Source organism: Eschrichtius robustus, chromosome 6 (assembly GCF_028021215.1).
Source record: "Eschrichtius robustus isolate mEscRob2 chromosome 6, mEscRob2.pri, whole genome shotgun sequence".
Taxonomy (NCBI): domain Eukaryota; kingdom Metazoa; phylum Chordata; class Mammalia; order Artiodactyla; family Eschrichtiidae; genus Eschrichtius; species Eschrichtius robustus.
The window spans coordinates 11,284,315-11,305,548 of NC_090829.1; the positions used below are offsets into that span (position 1 = coordinate 11,284,315).

Below are 21,234 nucleotides of genomic sequence, written 5' to 3' on the forward strand. Positions count from 1 at the left end.
ATGTAAGAAGTGTTTAGTAAATGAGTACTGAATGAATGAAAGATCAGAGGGAAAAAATGGAAAATAACTATCTTGGGGGTAAACCAGAAGAAAGTTGAAGGACTCCATCTTTGTTGTCCTCTTATTCTCTGAGGTAGAATGCCAACAGAATGAATGCTCCCCCAGCTTACTTACCTTACATCGCTGCTGTGAGGGACTAATGTGAGAACAGTTGTGAAGTGCTGGTACAAGTGGAAGGGAGTATTACTTTTCATTTCTGGCATCTTAGTTTTGAAAGGGACTTCGAGTCAGATGACAGTTCTCACCAACTCAGAAATCCCATTTGCTTCCTTAACAACTGATTTAACTTCTTTTAGGTGTGTGATGTGTGGGAAGAGCCAGGCTTTGGAGACAGATGGGCCAGGGTAAGAATCCAGTTTTCTCCAGTTCTTAGCTGTGTGATTGCCAGTTTTAACTTGTCTAGCTCAGAATTTATCTGTGAAATGGAGTGTATTTTGCAGGTATGTTGTTACAAGTTAAGTACACATTAAGCGCCTAGAATCATCGTAAGTAGGTATTCAGGTGACCTGGGATATTCGTCCCTGCCCCATATGAGCAGCCAACCTGTTCCATCTTCAGATAAAACGCTAGGTAAAAAAGTACTATCTTATATTGAACCAGATTTTATCTTCCTGCTTGTTACTATATTCATTGATCCTAGTTCTTATTTCCAGACCTACGCAGTTTGGTATCGCTTCGCAATGACAGCATTTCAGATATTTTAAAGCTGGTATATTCTCCCTGTCTCCAAACCCCTCAGCTTCACTGATCCACGATCATTCCTGGCTGCCTTCTTTGAATGTGTTCTGGTCTCATTACTCTAGGTGTGGTTTGACCTATGTCTAGTAGTGTTAGCCTTACTTTTCCTAGAAGAGAAAAGTGGGATTAACAGGAAACATTTTTGACATAAAACTTTGATTTTAATTGGTCAGAATTAAAGTGTAATTTTACAGTTTTATATTCTAAAGTATACTATTCTCTTTTGTCAATAGTATTCATAAAATGATCGCCTTTCATCTGTCTTAAGATAAATTATTGGTGACTGATTTTTTTTCCCTTTTAAAAATAAATCTCTAGAGTTCTCAGAGTATCTCATAATGGGGGGGGGGGGAAACTAAACTATTGAAATAAAATGCCAAGATTTAATTTTTCTATATAGTAAATAGTATACTGTTAGTTGCCTACTCATTGGCCATTACCCACTTCCTTCCTTGCAGGCCCCCAGTTTTGTTTGGTTGCCCACCTCTATCTCACATGACTTGGAGGAGTCCCTGATAGTGTAAGCTAATCATGGTAATCCTGCTCTGCTTAGTAGTGAGCAAGGTCTGGTCACATATCAGGGAAAGTCAGTTTAGGTATTGGGTTCACCAAAAAGTTCGTTCAGGTTTTTCTATAACGTCTTACGGGAAAACCCGAACGAACTTTTTGACCAACCCAACAGCTTCTGGGGAAGTCTTCTTTGTACCTAAAAAAGGAGACACAGAAGAAAACTCCCCCTTCTGCTGGACAGCAATATGTGTCTGATATGATGCCCTGAAGTATGGCAGGTATTATTTTGTGACTGTGAAGGTAATTATCCTAAGGTCCATGCTGAGTCTGACAGAAAAGCTGGAAGGAGCCCAGGTGTCTTACGTGATAGCGTTGAGTAACCAAATCAGTCACCTTGGAGCCCCCTTATTTCACTTCTTTTTGTTTATGATGATAAGACTCTATTGTTTAAACTAGTTTGGTGTAACATGCTATTTTATTTTAGTTAAGGATAGCCCTGATATTAAAGAACAAACATATTTGATAATCTGTTGTGCAGAAAATTAGATACTTTGTGGAAGACCCATTAAGATGTAATGGGTCTCATAATTTTAAGATCACATTAGAACTATATTGGGGTCAAAGTTTCATAGGTATTCTTGCATTACTGAGTGTTCTAATTGTGAACAAAACAGACAAAAGGTTCTGTAATACAGTAACTGATAGCAGGTTTAACTACCAGTTTTTCAAGAATGAGCTTATCATCAGTTCTGACAGGGACCCTCTTCTTCCCACTCAGGAGGTTAAAAATTGACTACATCTAAAGGAATCGGCATTGTTTTATTCTGAAGTACTGAGGTAATATTAAGTTATAAGCATGACGTTTTACAAATTTATCAAGAGCATGAACATCTATTTATGCAAAAAAATTCCATGACTGAAACACGTTAGAAACACCCTTTCCTTCTTTCAACAGTAGAAGCTGCTTTGTAAAATTTTAGATAGCACTCTTTAATAGAGGAAACTAAAGAATATGAAAAATGTTGAAAACTATCTGAGTCATCACTTGGATTTTAAAATAGTTACTTTCAGTGTTTTTGTCTCCACCCACCCTTCTGTGGTTTAGAAAGATGTGAATCATCTTCCTTAGTATTTCCCAACGATAGCTACTTTGAAATGGAAGTGGCGTATGCAGCCCCAATTTGTGTGTGAAACAGCTAGTGTGCACTTCAGCTACTGATCCTACTGCACTGGTGGGAAATCCCTGGATGGCCCACATAGTTATTGCTTATAAAGGTAAACATTGGGTAACCATAGCAACTTATTTTTAAATTGAAAATTTTCTCCCTTCAGCTTGTAAAGTACAGTAACTTAATACTACATTTACCCCAGTGTCACCACATTGTAGAAACCAGAATGAATTGCAACTACCCTTTCTTCAATCTTTTTTAAAGGCAGAAATTCAGCCTATTTAAAATAAAAATTTTATACTCTAAAACTTTGAAATATTGGGCCTAAGTTGTCTTCGAAACAGTTGTTGAAAGATTATTAATTATGCAAACAATGTTAATTATATTTCAGAAAATGTGTTTATCATGGGTCTGGTAAACATAAGTCATATGCCAGACATGCTGCTAGATAACATAAATTCCAGACAAAAATTATACTCATAAGAGATCAAATAGGATATTTTCCCAAATAACACGATGTAAAAAACTTTAATTCAGTCTGGCCTTCAGTCTGAATGATGAAACTTTTGCCTAACTTTAAACTACTTGCTGAGGTAATCAAAATTATGAAGAAAATAATCTAACTTTAAAAAATACTGCTTAAATACAGTACTACATACTTCTCCTTTCTTCCTTAGTTTTGGCATATTGGGTATGTTCTAGAAAACTACCTGTATTGTTATATTTGGCTTATTAAAATTTTTTTGCTTGCATACTTTTCAAAGGAAGTAGTTATTTTTTCTCAAGACTGAAGTCTGAAAATAGTCATCTAAATATTGATTTAGACCTTAAGTTCTTATGTATAACTCTTGAATCTACACTCTTCCCAGAAAACCCATTCCACGTCCTGTCTTCGCTGAAACTCAGTGTTTTCATAAGTACGTCCTTCTCCGGAGGTCTTCTTAAGTGTAGCTGTTCCTTTTCTCACAGCCAGTTTATCTTGGGAAAATGTTACTAGTCTACCTACCTATAAAAACCTTCCTTATTTTGAGGCGCATGCCATCTGGTAGGTAATTCTTCTATTTCTGGAACATTGCTGTTGTCTGTCAAATCTCACTCCCCAGCACCTCTGGGCTGTGGCTGTTTTCCCATCATCTAGGTGATTTCATTTCTTCGTAGATGACATTTTGAACATTCTACTTCACAGTTCAACATCAGTGATCCTCTACCCTTAGCTCTAACCATGTACTCCAGTGAACACACCCCACAACGTGTCTTGTGTACTGAAACTACCTTTATTTCTGTATTTTTGTTACTATCCAGCTTAGAACCCATGACCCATTTCAACTGCTAAACACTTACTCCTACTCCTTTTCAACATTATCTTTTCTCTGCCACTTATTAACTTACCTACATTGATCCTTTCCTCCTGTTTGAGAAGATAAAGATGCCCTCCTCTTCATGACTCAGATAATTTTTCTACTTCCGTTCTAGATCTTCCCTTCTTTTTCTGCATCTGTACGATCTTCTTTCATTACTATTCCTTTTTTTTTAATAAGTTCTTTTTTTTTTTTTTTGGTTGCATTGAGTCTTCGTTGCTGTGTGCAGGCTTTCTCTAGCTTCAGCAAGCGGTGGCTACTCTTTGTTGTGGTGCATGGGCTTCTCATTGAGGTGGCTTCTCTTGTTGCAGAGCACAGGCTCTAGGCATGCGGGCTCAGTAGTTGCAGCACACGGGCTTCAGTCGTTGCGGCACGTGGGCTCAGTAGTTGTGGCACGTGGGCTCAGTAGTTATGCCTCATGGGCTCTAGAGTGCAGGCTCAGTAGTTGTGGCGCATGCCTCAGTTGCTCTGTGGCATGTGGGATCTTCCCGGACCAGGAATTGAACCTTGTCCTCTACATTGGCAGGTGGATTCTTAACCACTGTGCCACCAGGGAAGTCCCTTCATCACTATTCTTTTTCAGTTATTCCCTTTTTTTTCTCTTTTTTTTACAATATTGTCTTCCAAACCATGAACATAGGATATATTTTCATTTATTATGTCTTTTTTTTTTTTTTAAGATTATTTATTTGGCTGCATTGGATCTTCATTGCTGCACAGGCTTTCTCTAGTTGTGATGAGCGGGGGCTACTCTGTGTTGCGGTGTGTGGACTTCTCACTGCAGTGGCTTCTCTTGTTGCGGAGCATGGGCTCTAGGCATGTGGGCTCAGTAGTTGCGGTGCATGGGCTTTGTTGCTCTGCAGCATGTGGGATCTTCCCGGACCAGGGCTTGAATCCGTGTCCCCTGGGTTGACAGGTGGATTCTTAACCACTGCGCCACCAGGGAAGTCCCCTATTATGTCATTTTTAATTTCTTTTATCTCTGTTTTGTGATTTTCAGTTTACAAGTCTTTTACCTCCTTAGTTTATTTCTAAGTATTTTATTGTTTATGAAGTTTCCTTTTCAGATGGTTAATTCTTCATGTACAGAAATGCCACTGACTTTTGTTCAGTTTGTATCCTGCACTTTTACTGAATTCATTAATTAGTTCTAACAGTTTTTTTGTGGAGTCTTAAGGGTTTTCTGCATAAGATCATGCAACATAAGATCTGCAAACAGGAATAGTCTTACTTCTTCCTTTCTGATTTGGATGCCATTTATTTCTTTTTCTTGCCTAACTGATCTGGCTAGGAATTCCAGTACTGTGTTAAATAGAAGTAGTAAGAGTGAGCATTCTTGCCATATTCCTGATCTTAGAGGAAAAGCATTGAATCTTTTCGCCATTGAGTTTGTGGGCTTTTCATATATGGCTTGTATTCTGTTAAGGTAGTTTCCTTCTATTCTTAGTTGGTTGCAAGTTTTTATCATGAAAGGGTGTTGAATTTTGTCAAATTTTTTTCTGTATCTATCAACATGATTGTGAGTTTTTAAAATCCCTCATTGAGTTAATGTTGTGCATCACATTAATTGAATTTTGTGTGATGAACCATGACTGCATGCCAGAGTTAAGTCCCACTTGGTTATGGTGCATGATTCTATTAATGTGCTGTTGAATTTGGTTTACTAATATTTGTTGAGGACTTTTGCATCTGTGTTCATCAGGAATATTGACACGTAATTTTCTTTTCTTGTAGTGTCTTTATCTGGCTTTGGTATCAGAGTAATTCTGGCTCATAAGATGAGTTTGGAAATTATTCTTCCTCTTTGGTTTTTTTGGGAAAAGTTTGAGAAGGACTGGCATTAATACTTTAAATGTTTGGTAGAATTCACAAGTAGAGCCCTCTGGTCCTGGGTTTTCTTTGTTGGGAGGTTTTGATTACTGATTCAGTCTCTTTACTAGTTATAGGTCTGCTCAGATTTCCTATTCATGATTCAGTCTTGGTTGGTAGTATGTTCCTAAGTATTCATCCATTTATTCTGAGTTGCCCGATTTGTTGGCATATAATTGTTCATAGTAGTCTCATATTCTTTTTTCCTCCTGTGGCATCAGTTGTAATATTTCCTCTTCCATTTCTGATTTTACTTATTTGAGTTCTCTTTTTTTCTTAGTCTTGCTGAAGATATGTCAGTTTTATCTTTTCAAAAAACCAAGTCTTAGTTTTGTTGATTTCATTTCTATTGTTTTTATGTTCTCTATTTTATTTCCGCTCTAATCTTACATTACTTCCTTCCTTTCGCTACCTTTGGCTTTTCTCTGTTCTTTTTCTAGTTCTTTAGAAGCAAATTTAGGTTGTTTTGAGATCTTTCCTTTTTAATGTAGGTTCATTGCTAGAAACTTCCCTCTTCGTGCTTTTGCTACATCTCATGAGTTCTGGTATGTTTTGTTTTCGTTTTTGTCTCAAGATATTTTCTGATTTCCCTTTTGATACCTTCTTTGACCCACTGGTTGTTCAGGAATGTGTTTAACTTCCACATTTTCACGACTTCCCTGGTGGTGCAGTGGTTAAGAATCCACCTGCCATTGCAGGGGACAGGGGTTCGATCCCTGGTCCGGGAAGATCCCACATGCCACGGAGCAGCTAAGCCCATGTGCTGCAACTACTGAGCCTTTGCTCTAGAGCCTGCGTGCCACAACTACTGAAGCCCGCGAACCTAGAGCCTGTGCTCCGCAATGAGAGAAGCCACTACAATGAGAAACCCACACACTGCAATGAAGAGTAGGCCCCGCTCGCCGCAACTAGAGAAAGCCCACACTCAGCAGTGAAGACCCAATGCAGCCATAAATAAACAAACAAATGCAAACAAATAAAGTAAAAAAAAAGTTTTTCCCCCACATTTTCCAGCATTCCCTTCTGCTGTGGATTATTAGTGTCTTCTTAAATTTGGTAAAATATACGTTGTGGACTAAGATGTCATCTGTCCTGGAGAATGTTCTGTGTTTGTTTGAGAAGAAAGTATATTCTGCTGCTGTTGTGTGGAATGTTCTGTATATGTCTGTTAGGTCAGCAGTCCCCAACCTTTTTGGCACCAGGGACTGGTTTCGTGGAAGCCAATTTTTCCATGGACCCGGGGGCGGGGTGGGATGGCTCAGGTGGTAATGCGAACCATGGGGAGTGGCAGATGAGCTTCATTTGCTCGCCCGCCACTCACCTCCTGCTGTGCTGCCTGGTTCCTAACAGGCCATAGACCAATACTGGGCCGCAGACCGATACCGGGCTGCAGCCCAGGGGTGGGGGACCCGTGGGTTAGGTTTATAACAGTCTATTTTAAGCCGATAACTTTAACCTCGTACAAAAACTGTACACTTCTTTGCTCCTATGCTTTGTTATTGATGTCACAATTTATATATTTTTATATTGTGAATCATTAATATTTTATAGTTAGTTGTTTTTAATAATTTTGTCTTCTATACTAGAATTAAAACTTATTTACGTACTGCCATTACAGTGTAACAGTATTCTGTATTTGTTTATATATTTACCTTTACCAGCACATTTTATACTTTCATCTGTGTTCATGTTGCTTTTTAGCATCCATTCATTCCAACTTGAAGAAAAGCCTTTAGCATTTCTTGTGAAGCAGGTCTAGTGCTGATGAATTCCTTCAGCTTTTGTTTATCTGGAAAAGTCCTCATCTCTCCTTCATTTTTGAAGGACAGTTTTGCCACCTGTATTATTCTTGGTTGGCAGTTTTTGTCTTTCACCACTTTGAATATACCATCCCACTCCCTTCGGGCCTGCAAAGTTTCTGCTGAGCTATCCCATGCAGTCTTATGGGGATTCCCTTGCATATGACAAGTCACTTTTCTCTTGCTGCTCTAACTGTTGACAGTTTGATTTTAATGTGTCTTGGTGTGGATTTCTTTGAGCTTATTTTTTGGGGACCCTGTTGGGTTTCCTGGATGTCTTATTTCCTTCCCTAGATTTGGGGAGTTTTTGGCTATTATTTCTTTGAGTAAGTTTTCTGGCCCTTTTCTCTCTTTTCCTGGGACTCCCATAATGTGTATATTGGTCTATTTGATGGTGTCCCATCAGTTCCGTAAGCTTTCTTCATGCTTTTCATTCGTTTTTCTTTTTGTTCCACTGGATAATTTAAAATAATCTGTCTTTAAGTTCACTGATTCTTCCTTCTGTGTGACCTACTCTGATGTGGAATCCCTCTTTTGAATTTTTCAGTTCAGTTATGGTATTCTTCACTTCCAAGATTTCTGTTGGGTTCTTTTTAAATTTTTCTATTTGTTGAAATTTTTACTTTGTCCACATATTGTTCTCTTGATCTCAGTGAGCATTTTTATTACCATTATTTTGGATTCCTTGCCAGGTAATTCATGTACCTCCCTTTCATTTGGGTCACTTACTGGAGCTTTATCTTGTTCTTTTGTTTGGATCATGTTTCCCAGTTTCTTCATTTTCTTTGACTCCTTGTGTTGGTATCTATACTTATAGAAAAAACAGACACCTCACCCTGTCTTCATGGACTGGTTTCATACAGGGGAAGATCCCAACCACTCAGCCTGGCCAGAGATTCTGGGGCTGTCTCAAAGCTTAGTCCTAGTCCAAAACTGCCATCTTTATTCTTAGCAACCCCCAGGCAACTACAGTGTGCAGGATCTTGTCAGCACTCTGAGACAGTTGAGACAGAAGCCAGTCCCTCTGATGGCACCTGGAAAAGTTGGAACATTGGGCACACAGTCCAATTATTTCCCTCTCCAGGGTGAAGCTGGGATCTGTGGGTTTTCCCTCACTTATTCTGTGCTGAGCCGGCATGGAGCGTGGTAGGAGGTAATGGTGAGTCCTTGCATGCTAATCCAAACTACTGTCTTTGTTCTCAGTGGCCCCCAAGCAGCTGGAGTATGTCAGGTCCCATCAGTGCTCTAAGAGACAGAAGCCATGTCCTTGGTCAGCCCCCAGAAAAGTTGGAACATTAGCCACATGGTCCAGCTCTTACCCTCCCCAGGGGAAAACTGGGACCTGGGTTTTTTGCATCTGCTTACACTGCACTGAGCTGGGGGGAGGGGCTCTGGTGAATGCTTCCAAAGGGGTAGACCAGACTGCCTTCTTTGTTCTTAGCTGCCACCAGGTATCTAGAGTATGTCAGAACCCATCGGCACTCTGAGACAGGCAAGACAGAAGCCAGTTCCTCCCGCAGCAACCCCAAGATTGGATGTTAAACATACAGTTTAGTCCTTTACTCCCCTCCCCAAGGAGAAGTTTGTTGCTGGGGGTTTATTGCCGATTGTATGGCACTGCACCAGGGGTAGGAATTGTAGCAAAAGGGTGTCTCAGATTTTACTACAGGCTTCAGTGTGGTTGGTTTTGCACAGTCCTGGGGTGTGGAAGCCCCTCAGCTGGTTTCTGGATTTCACAAAGGGAACAAGTCCATGTATTTTTGGTGAATTAGCTTGTCCATGGCTTCTTGTTCACCAGCTTGCTGACATCACTGTCCCTATGTCTTTCCTTTTTGAAAATCAAGTTCTTTAACCTTCACCATGTTTATCTTGACCTTTACCTTTTTCCCTTAACCCTTTTTGGGTTAAATATTGCCTAATTTATTTATTTTTCTCACAGTCAAACTTATGGAAAACAACGTAATCAATGGTTGCTACCACCACCTTTGGTACTTCCCTTTCATGAATCAGCCTACTGTTATCAGAAAAGGGACACAAACTCATAAAATGTTAGAACTGAAAACAACTATGAAAAATACTTGATCAGTTCCATTTCCTTCGATAGTAAAATAAAGGTACCTAAAGAAAGAAAGTAATGTGCTGACAGATAGCTAGCCAATTTTTGTTAACTTAAACTTAATGAACTCTGTGTGGAACCCTAATGTAATGTATGTGAAGAGGCCTCTGCATAATGAAGAAGATGGCACCTATAAAGTTCATGTACTTTGTTCACAAGAAAATATGTTACTGCCTTCAAGCCAGGGTTAATACTGTGATAAAATTAGGGAGGTGTTTATATGTTTTGAGAGAAGAGACAAAGGAAAAAGAAAGAACTAGTGAGCCATTCAAGTTAAGACAGAAATATTTAGGAAACATCAACTAAGGCCGTTATCTCCTAATGTGGTTATTTTACTGTAGAACAGTCTAACAACGTATATTCACATTAGTGACTCTGAACCACCATAAAAATCTAAACTATGTTCTTTTCCTTTAGACAGTAATGTAGATAGTATATTTAAGTCCGTCCTTACAGATTTAAGCCAGTGTTATACAACATGATAGTCACTAGCTGAATGTGGCTGGCTACTGTAACTGAGGAACTTAATTCTTAATTTTGTCTAATTGTCTTAGTTATTGCAAAACTTTTAAGTATGTTTGGAACAACTTGAGCACGTGTATTGTAAATTTTATGAAATCTGAATAGAAATCAGTTATTTCCAATGAAAATTTAATGTTTGCATTGAGATATGCTGTAACTATAAAATACACAACAAATTTTGAAGACTTAATTTTTTTTTTTTTTTAGAAATTCACGTTCTTTTTTTATTTATTTATTTTATTTATTTATGACTGTGTTGGGTCTTCGTTTCTGTGCGAGGGCTTTCTCTAGTTGCGGCAAGTGGGGACCACTCTTCATCGCGGTGCGCGGGCCTCTCACCATCGCGGCCTCTCTTGTTGCGGAGCACAGGCTCCAGACGCGCAGGCTCAGTAATTGTGGCTCACGGGCCCAGTTGCTCCGTGGCATGTGGGATCCTCCCAGACCAGGGCTCGAACCCGTGTCCCCTGCGTTGGCAGGCAGATTCTCAACCACTGCGCCACCAGGGAAACCCTGAAGACTTAATTTTAAAAGTAAAGTATCTGGTAACTATGTTGATTACAAGCTGATACAATATTTTGGATATATTTGATAACACCAAAGTATTGTTATAATTAATTTTACCGGTTTCACCATTTTAAAATGTGTTTACTAGAAAATTTAAGTTGCCTATGTGGCTCACTTTATATTTCTTTTTCTATTAGATGGCACTTATTTACACTTTGGGTAGCTAAACTATTATTCTTGCATTATAAATAGTTTTAGTGTTAAATAGTTTTAGCGTTTCAACATTTTTCTCACAAATGTGATCAAGAATAAGTTTTGATATTAAATGTTCTAGCTAGTAGACCATTGGTTTCTTTGAGAAAGCACCCTTCCAGTAAATTAAAGGTGGAAAAACTAACAACAATGAAGTTTATAGATAGCTTTATAAAGGACATCATTTTTTTTTATGGAGTGGGCAATTAGACGGTATCTTTACATACCAATTACAATTAATAAATTCATATGCTGCACTCTTACCAGTGACTGATTAGTGGCAGGTATAGTCTATATCTCTTATTTAAGTCTTCTATATATACTGCCTTTTATTGTCTTTTGTATTCTTACCTTGTTAATTTTTTTTGTGTATGATGTAGTACCTCATTTAGGCCATAGAAGGCCTTTTTTCCCCCCAACTTTATTTAGGTATAATTGACAAGTAAAGATTGTGTATATTTAAGGTGTACAGCATGACAATTTGATATACATATACCTTATGAAATGGTTACTACAATCAAACTAAACGTGTTAATTAGCAAATCCATCACTTCACATAGTCATCATTGTTTTCTTTTGTGATAGGAACACAAGATCTACTCTCAGCAAGTTCAAAATATACATACAGTGTTGTTAACTATAGTCACCATGCTATATGTTAGATCCCCAGAACTTATTCATCTTAAAACTGAAAGTTTGTACCCTTTGACTAACATCTCCCCTTTTCCCCCCACCCTCAAGCCCCTGGCAACCTCCATTCTACCCTCTGCTTCTATGAGTTCACTTTTAAAGATTTCACATATAAATGGAATCATACAATATTTTTATGTGTCTGGCTTATTTCACTTACTGTAATATCCTTCAGATTCATCCATGTTGTTGGAAATGGCACAGTTTCCTTCATTTTTGTAACTGAATAATATTCCATTGTATGTATGTGTGTGTATGTGTCTATATATATATATATATATATATATAGACACATACACACACATATATATACATATATATATACACATACACACACACCATATTTTCTTTATCCATTCATCTGTCAATAGACACTTAGGTTGTTTCCATATCTTGGCTTCGTGAATAATGATGCAATGAACACAGGAGTACAGACATCTCTTTGAGATACTGGCTTAATTTCCTTTGGATATATACCTAGAAGTGAGATTGCGGGATCTTGTGCTAGTTTTATATTTAAATTTTTGAGGAACCTCCATACTGGTTTTCATGGTAGCTGTACCAATCTCCATTCCCACCAACAGTGTACAAGGGTTTCCTTTTCTCCATGTACTCACCAACACTTGTTGTCCCATCTTTTTGATGCTAGCTGTCCTAAAAGGTATGAAGTGAAATCTCATTTTGGTTTTGCTTTGCATTACCCTAAAGATTAGTGATGTTGAGCACCTTTTGTTGTTGTCATGTACCTATTGGTCATTCATATGTCTTCTTTAGAAAAATACCTACTTAGGTTTTTGCCCATTTTAAAAATCAGGTTATTTGGTTTTGGGGTTTTTCTGTGGGTGTTTTTGTTTGTGTTTGTTTTTGCTGTTGAGTTGTATGAGCCCTTATATATCTTGGATATTAACCCCTTATCAGATATATGGATTGCAGATATTTTCTCCCATTCTGTAGGTTGTCTTTTCAATTTGCTGATGGTTTGCTTTGCTGTGCAGAAGCTTCTTAGTTGGATGTAGTCCCACTTGTTTTTCTTTGCTTTTGTTGCCTGTGTTTTTGGTGTCATATCCAAAAAATCACTAGGTTGCATAAGGTCTTTGAAGGTGAAGGTGGTATATGACATTTTGTGATCTCTTGGTGTGGTGTGCATAGTGGAGTGGAAATAGTAATAGTAAGTATTTGTTGAATCAGTTGCTATTGTAATTTTGGTGCATGCTTTAAGAATAAGGTATTCTTGCCAAAAGGTTTTTAGATTATTTCAATGTACTGGAGAAGGATTGAACCAAATCTTACCATCCTTTAGGAACTTATTTATTTATTTGGCTGTGTTGGGTCTTCGTTTCTGCGCGAGGGCTTCCTCTAGCTGCGGCAAGCGGGGGCCACTCTTCATCGCGGTGCGCGGGCCTCTCACTATCGTGGCCTCTCTTGTTGCGGAGCACAGGCTGCAGACGCACAGGCTCAGCAGTTGTGGCTCACGGGCCCAGCTGCTCCGCGGCATGTGGGATCCTCCCAGACCAGGGCTCGAACCCGTGTCCCCTGCACCAGCAGGCAGATTCTCAACCACTGTGCCACCAGGGAAGCCCTAGGAACTTTTTTATACTCACCTAGAATTAGGCGGCTTTGGGATTGTTAACACTTCATTTTCAAATCATGAGAGTATATGCTAAGATACAGACTTTGGATTAAGATTTGAAACCAACTTTGAGCTTGAAGGGACCTTAGATAAGATACAAGAAATCATATTCCCCATTTTGTAAATTTGGAAACTGAAGGAGGCCCAAATTGCTTGAACTCTAGTAAGCACTAGTTTCCTAACTCAGAAACCTGGTAGTTGTTGTGATTACCACCTTCTCCCTCACTCCTACATCCAGTTTGTTAGCATGTCCTATAAATCCTGTTTCTAAAATAGATCTGTCGCTCCATTTACATGCCCAGCATCCTAGCTCAGATTACTCATTCTTTTGGTTTCCTGCAGTGGTCCCCTAACTAGTCCTTTGGCTTCCATTCTTCTACTTCATTCCATTCTCTACACCGAAGCCACGTAATCTTTTTAAAGCAAATCATGATGACTACCTTGTTTTAACAGTTTTAATGACTTTTCAATCACTTAATCAAAAATACAAACTATATAACTTGGTTGACAAAGCCCTGTGTCATCTGAGTTTGCTGTTCCTCTAGCTGCATCTGCCATTGTCCCTCATGATTGCTTGCTCCAGCCACGTGGACCTTCCTTTAGTTCTTTACCCTCCAAAATTTCTTTTCCTTCTACAGTTTCTCACAGTTTGCAGTTATGTAATATTTATTTGTGTGTAAGCTTCATTAGTGTGTAAGCTTCATTAGAACAAGGATTGACTGTTTGTTCATAATTTTGTTTCCTCGACCTAGCAGAAAGCCTGGCACATAGTAGATGATGAATAAATACAGATGAATGGATGAGTCATTGACTGACTGTATGTTACCGAGCGTCCGTTTCCCATGTATAAATTGTAGAGTAGTACCCGCCAGTAGTGATTGAGGATTCAACGAGAATATGTGTGATAAATATTTGTTTCCTTTTCCCTCTGCTGATTTTCCTTTGCTTACCCAGGGTAATAGTGGATTGTTCTTCAAGCTGTTTTCTGGTCAGTTATTGTTTCTATTAAATTTGTTGTGGCTAGCATTTATAATTCATTTCATTTATTGAAAATGTAAGTGGTTATATTGTACTAGAGTATGAATAGTAGGAGAACAGGGCTGGAAGGGTATATGCCCACTGATTGATGATTAAAGGAAGAGCAACATTCTCACTTAGAGTTAGGTTCAGCTCCATGTGAAGAGACTGAAAATCACAGTAACTTAAATGAGGCAGAACTTATTTCTCTCTAACATGAAAGTCAGGAAGTAGGCAGTCCAGGACATTTATGGCAGTTCTGTTCCACAAAGTCCTCAGGGACCCAGATCCCCTCTAGCCTAGACTCTGGTCCTTATTTGGTTTTAGATGGTGGCCAGTCATCCATGTTCCAGGAAGCAGAATGGATATGCCATTTGTCCTTTTAGGAAGTTTTCTGGAAGCCACATAACACCTCTACTTAAAATGCTGGTTAGAACTTTGTCCTGTGGCTCCTCACTGCAAGGGAGGCTGGGAAGTATCGTCTTTGTCCTGTGGGACTCTGTACTTACCTAAAAACTTGAATGTTCTAGTTGAATGGAAAATGGCAAGAATGGATGCAGAATATAGGTCTTTGCAAAGAACACATCACATTAGTAATGTGTTAATGTTTTAACACTATGTAGGATATAGTAATATTATAATAATGAAAGGGTTAATAATTATTGTTATGCTGGTAGGGTGAAACCAGTTGAGATCTTAAGGTAACATTGATGGTCATTTTGGAAGTATGATAGGTAAACATTAAAAAAATGATCTAGTTGATAAATACATTACACATAGAGAATTAAATCTGATCTCTTTATAAGGATTTTGAATTCATCATTTTAAAAACATATAGTGACATTTTTGCGGTGGCTGTACTAATCACAGGGAAATCTGACCAGTAGCCTAGAGAGCAGCTGTTTCTTGATCCCCCCCTTTCCTTGCACCCCCATTTGCTTTTAAATCTGTTCATAAGACTTTTTCCAAAGTATATGGACTGATGAGGCATGTAACTCAAGAGGATTGTTCAGGATCCTTGAACTATGAGAAATGTTTCTGAAACATGATTTGAACTCACTTATCCCACAAGCTTTTTATTTTTTAATACTCAGAGACTAGTTTGGCACAGAGTAACCACTTAGCATACCCTAAATAAGATATTTTATTCTATAGTAATCAATCTGGAGTTCACAGATTCGTAAGAGATAAGACAAGCTTTGGGTTGACTCTCTATGGAGACAGGAAAAATCATTTGTGTCAAAAAAAGAAATTCTGTTGTAACAAAATTGGTAGCCTAAAAATAATCTTTCAGGATGTTTTTTATCAGTAAAATGAAGGTTTTAAACCATCTTTTCCATTAAGAGACTCTGTGTGAAGAGTAGGAGTAAGCTTTTGATAGGGTACATTTTAGCATAAAGAATGGAAGGATTATCAGGTTGTCAGGGTTGAAATTGTTGGCCTATTAAAAAATTAATCAAATTTGGCCTAAAAAGTAAATGCCTCAAGAAAAAACCACATCCCCTTGCCATTGTTCAGCTGAAAAAAGAAGCAACAACAACAAAAACTTAAGTTGTGTGAATTTAAATTTGCACAATTATTGTCAATAATTTTTCATCACGGGTACTTTCTCCATTCCTAATTTCTTAAATACTTATTTACCTGTGTCCTTTTCCTCTAAGATGTGAGTTCCTTGAAACTAGGGGGCCTGTCTTATTCAGGAGGAGATATAAAACAGTGTTATATGATGCTGTTAACTTATATATAGTATTTCAGTATTTTTTATAATTTAATATATTATGGGCCAGTCCTTTTTACCCTTTCCCTAGACTGTAAAATACAGTGAATGTGGAGGAATGCCAAACCCTGTAGTCTTACTTCTTGCCTAAGTTTACTGCTCCCTCCCCCGGTAACACTTAATATTTAACACTGGAGTGTAAAGACAAGCTTCTGAAGTCTCTCTAGAGGCCTGAAAAGGGCGGGGACTTAGTAACTGAATGGGATCTCCAGACACCAGTCTGAATCACCTCACCAGTAGGGGGAGGTTTTCAGTAGCCCTCTTTTTTACTCTGTGTCCTCACAATGGATATCTTTCAACTCTCCTAAATATCTGTAATAATAATATCTTTATTTTAAACTTCACTATTAATAACACTATAAAGTAGATTCTGTTCAGTTCTTTAATAGATGTTGAAATGATTCATGGGAAAGTTAAATAACTTGCTCAAGGTCACACAGTTAGATTTGTTAGGGAAGCCCGATTAGATTAGTTTGGCTACAAAGCCTATCTTCTCAAACACTGTGCTGTTACTGTATGTCTCCTAGGTAAAAATCTCTGGAGATTATTATTCTTGGAAGTCTAAGAAATTTAGACTCAGGGAATTTAAGTAGTTTGCCCAGGGACACAGCTAATAAATAATGGAATCAGAATTTGAACTCCAGGTAGGCTGACTCCTGAGCCCGTAGTGTTAGCTGTCATTCAGCATCATTGTTTTACATGCTGTCAACGTACGTTGAATACATTTAAGTTGCTTTCCCACGAGAGGCACGAAACTCATTCTGTTGCACTTTAAAGCCTCCCGTGTTTACAGGTTAAAGCATATGAATCCTCCCCCCGTTGTCTTTTGTAATTTTGCTACTCTATTCCAGAGTTCTTGTGACATAATATAATTTATTTCAATGAAATTATTTACAGATGGAAAAAATTGGAAGGAAAAAATATGTGTATAACACAGCCCCTGCCTTCAAAGAGCTTGCTTTCTGTTTGGGAAAAACCTAAGTATGGAAGTTGACCTAGAACAGGAAAGCAGGATGTACCTGCTTAAGTCTTAAGTAGGTGAACTTATACATTGGATACTTTAGAACTAGTTAAAATTGTCCATATAAAAAGAGATTTTGTTTGTGGGTGTGGGCAGAACCCTGACAGTGACAGTAGAATATAGGATATTGTTACTATAGTGGTTTCGTTTTCAAATACTTCAGACATCAAGGTGATAGTTTTTATTTAGCCCTGTGGTGACAGTTAACATCATTTTTGAATGTCAGAATATTTGCATGTCTTTAACTTGGCTTAAAACCATTTATATATTTTAAAATAACCGAATTTTTAGCATAGTATCTTGGTACAGTTATGTTAAGGTTACAGGTTTTTACATAAACTGATACCTAATGGCTTTTGTTGTTAAATTCTGGCACTCTTATTTATCTATATCATGCTGGTTTTTTTGTTTTTGTTTTTTGGTAAGTCAACTGGCTTAAACGTGTGAGGTAACACTAGCCCTGAAGTACCTATTTTAAAATAACTTGTTTGGGAATATTATCGCGGTAAATAGTATGTTCCTTTGTTACCTAAACTTTTCTCAATCATTATACATTGTTTGTCTTTTAAAATCACTTTTACAGTCTATTTTGCAGTTATAGGTCGCAAAGCTCTCAGGAGAGTGTGTGCGTACAGTCAGTGGAAGCAGAGTAGATTAGAAAGAGCATGTGTTTGTAATTAGGTACAACTTTATTAATTTGCCTAACTTTGGATATAATATTTAATTTCTAAGTCTGTTTTTTTCTTCTATACTATGGCAGTGTAGCAAGGTCACTGTGAGTATTAAATGAGAATGTATAGCACCTAGCACATCACAAATGTTCAAGAATAACTATTATGTTTATTAATAAGAATTCTGGTTGATAGAAGAAGGAACAAAGATCGAGGAGGTCATGGTATTTTCTTAGTAGTTTTCCTGTGGGGAAATATCCCCATCCTTGAGTAAGCAGAGAAGCAGGGAGGAAACAGAGAAAGCCAACAATAAATTGGTTGTTTTTGACACGTATTTGTAGCTTGGGATAATTAATTTTATAGGAAGGGAGAAGATTCTTTGCTTTGTGTTACCCTGTGCCTTTTCACTACCAAAGACTTGAAACAATAGTTTTACATAGCTATTTAACAGATTTAAGGCTTTATTCCACATCTAGATGGGAAGATAGAATTATTTCTTTTGTGAAATTCAAGTGATCAATAGAATTTTACAATTATAATTTCTAAAATATGAAATTTTTATTTTTTCCCTTTCAAAATATGACTTGGTTGATTAAATTCGACAACTTAGAAATTGTTAGTAAATCTTAAATTTCTTTTGTTTAAACTTTGTGCATTCTTGAAAATAACATCTAGTAGATTAAAAATGGTCTTGGTAAAATAAGAAAAAGAAAACGTTAGGTTCATGGTATTTATATTCTCATAAAATGCTTCTTTATCTCTAGTTCTCTTTTATGGATTCACTGCAGACATTATCACTGCAGCTGTCACTATAGGGTTAAACATTTGCTGTATTGTAACATATGAAAGCAGTTAAGCTGTTTGGAATTGTTTACTTGCTAAAACCAGTGTTAGTCAGCAGAGGCAGTACACCAGATTTCCTTGTGGCTTTTCGTGGAAAATGTTAAAAGCGCACTCATTTTTCAGTTACAGAGTTTTTTAGTTTGATCTGGATTAGTCACAGAACTGGCATGAACCTTCTCATTGTGAAGGCTGTCCAAATGCACTATTTTTTTTCTCCTGCTAGAGGAAGTTGCATCCTGAGCAGTAGCTCAGCTCTCTGGTAAGTGTAACATGTGAGCATTACTAGGCATTTCATTCTGCGGTTCTGCAGTCTTTGCTCTTCAGACTGTTGCTCAGTTGAAATGCTACTGTGGCGCCGATCCTGAGGTTCTCTATTTTTTAAGGACCTACTCATTTGGAGGTGTCAGTGGCATTTTGAGAGATCATCTGAAGAACAGGAAAGCATCTGAGATCGACTGAAAAGGGTAATAACTCTAGCGGTTTTCACAGTGGAAGGAAACTATACTGGCACAGAGGCAGATGATTGAATAAAGTAGTTGGCTCAAAGAAGATGCACAGTCTGCTGTTTCTTCCTCTGAATGAAGACTCTTTAATGGAAGCTGTATTCATGTGGAGATCAAAGAAAACACTGGAATGATAAACTACTGGGGTTTTTTTCCCTTCTCTTTTTTAAAAATGAAAAGCCTGAAGCAGTAATTTGAGCTCAGATGCCTTCTCAGCCTGCCTCTTCCATTTGGATTCTCCGCTAACACCATTTCTGCCTGGTGCCTGTGTCCTTTTGCTGGAGTAGCTACAGACCACTGCCTGATGGAGGAAGAATGAACGCTCTGCCTTGCCTATGCTGTCGATGGGAATAAAGCTAACTGTGTTTCTTATATGGACTATCTGGATTAATCAAGCCATATTCTAGTACCAAGAGTCCTATTGTCTCTTGTGGTCTGACTCATCGCATGTAAATGTACTGCAGCTTTGCTATTAATGCAGAGTGTTGTTTTTTTTTTTTTTTTTTTTTTTCTTTCTCAAACACAGAAAGAATTGTCAACCTCTGAGCAACATTTTGAGAATTTGTATTGAGCTCTAGATGTACTTTTTTTCTGGATAGTATCAGCATTAAACCAGTGAAGCTGAAGAAATGAAGACAAATTAGAAGTGGAAACAGAACAATGAGATTTTATTTTTTATTTTCAATTATAAGCAAGCCAGCTACTGGTAACTATATGACCTTGCAGGCAAGAGCGGGTACAGCTGCGATCTTCTCTGTCACAGCAGTTGTTTCTCATCTTATTCTGCAGCGTGTGTTGATGTCACCCAGACAGTGATCTTTTTATGCAAGTAATTTCTGTGATATGACTGTTTTGGTAGGGGAAAAATATTTTTAAATGAGCTTGTCCTGGACTCAGTTTTGGTTATTGACATGTTGACGTCAAATTTCTTTTGAGTTTTACAGTAACCCAACAGAAAATAACAGAATTGTTTTCTTAGTAAGTTACAAGTATGTAGTTATAATTTATAATTTTAAACTTCACTTTTTCCGATAGTATTTATTAACTTTAAAAAACCAGCTGCGCTGTTCAGAGAATGATTCTAAGTGTTGTACAGAAGAGGAGGAAAAACTACTTGTACTCTTCCAACTGTGACTTTTATCACATAGCTTAGAATTCAGTTTTTTTAAAAGAGCGAATGAGTCGAGTGTGTATTGTTGTTTTGGAGGAGGTAGAAGATGAGTCTCCTGCATTCATTTCTAAATTGCCACAGGAAAATAAGTCCCTACATTCTCCACCTTTGGGAAGTGTGTTGGTAAGATATGAGAGTTTATGTTTACTGTATTCTACTGAACTAGTAGGGTAAATTTTATTTTTTAAGAATAAATGTAATTTGTACTAGTTTCATTAAAAACCCAAATTAAAGCAGTATAGGTGTGTGAATATGACGCAGTATTACTTGTATATGAATGCACACATTTCTGATTTTTCACTTTTTCAGATGTTTAGATAACATTTCAGACTTTATCTCTTAATCTCTTAAAAAGACTTTTAAAAATAATTTGAGGATAGTAGTTATAGCAACCACATTTCTGTTTTCACTTAGTGGTTTTAAAAACCAATATAACAAGAATGAGGAACTGTATGTTTTAGGAAAGGTTGACTACTGCCAGCAACACCGAGGCACAGCCTTTTCTGTAATGAATTGTATGTATTTACATGCAAGGCTGTTATATGAAAAAGAGTCAGACTTCATCTTTAATCGTATTTTTAATGCTATTGTCAATTGATTTCTTGTTTGACTAGCATAATATGATACCTTATCAGGCAGGCTGTGTCGTTGATTAAGAACTTGTTATATTTAGATGTTCACGTGTCTGGTCTGCCTCTTCATGTTATTCAGGTTTACAGTAATTTTTGGTCTTTGAATAGTAGTGATTTTCATCAACTGCCAGATTTTCTTTTTTTTGGTGTTTATCTTTATACATGTAATACTAACCCATGGAAGTTCTTTTGGTGCCCCAAACAGAACTTTTCAAGGAGGCCTTCGAGGGCCTCCACATGGGCTAGGAACTACTTGTTTGACAAGTTATGTCCCACAAGTAGATGTTGAGATGTCACACTTGTATTTGGAAGAGACTTTCTTTTTACCGTATGTATATTCGAAAGGCCTCCACTCATATAAAATAAAATCTGATTATGCTTA

The 21,234-nt window shown here is 37.6% G+C and overlaps 1 protein-coding gene across 3 annotated transcripts in view; it reads left to right on the forward strand.

The window, feature by feature from the left end:
* The window catches only part of ANKRD28 (ankyrin repeat domain 28), a 175,560-nt gene that overhangs the window by 42,889 nt on the left and 111,437 nt on the right, over positions 1–21,234 (forward strand). For 2 of the 3 annotated variants that reach the window (XM_068545876.1, XM_068545879.1), the window contains exon 1: positions 20,037–20,343. The exons of the other annotated variant lie outside the window; for it this stretch is intronic. In XM_068545876.1, coding sequence (XP_068401977.1) covers positions 20,227–20,343 — 117 coding nt within the window. In that variant the 5' untranslated portion in view covers positions 20,037–20,226. Of the gene's footprint in view, positions 1–20,036; positions 20,344–21,234 lie in introns of those variants that run through there. 3 annotated transcript variants of the gene reach the window in all.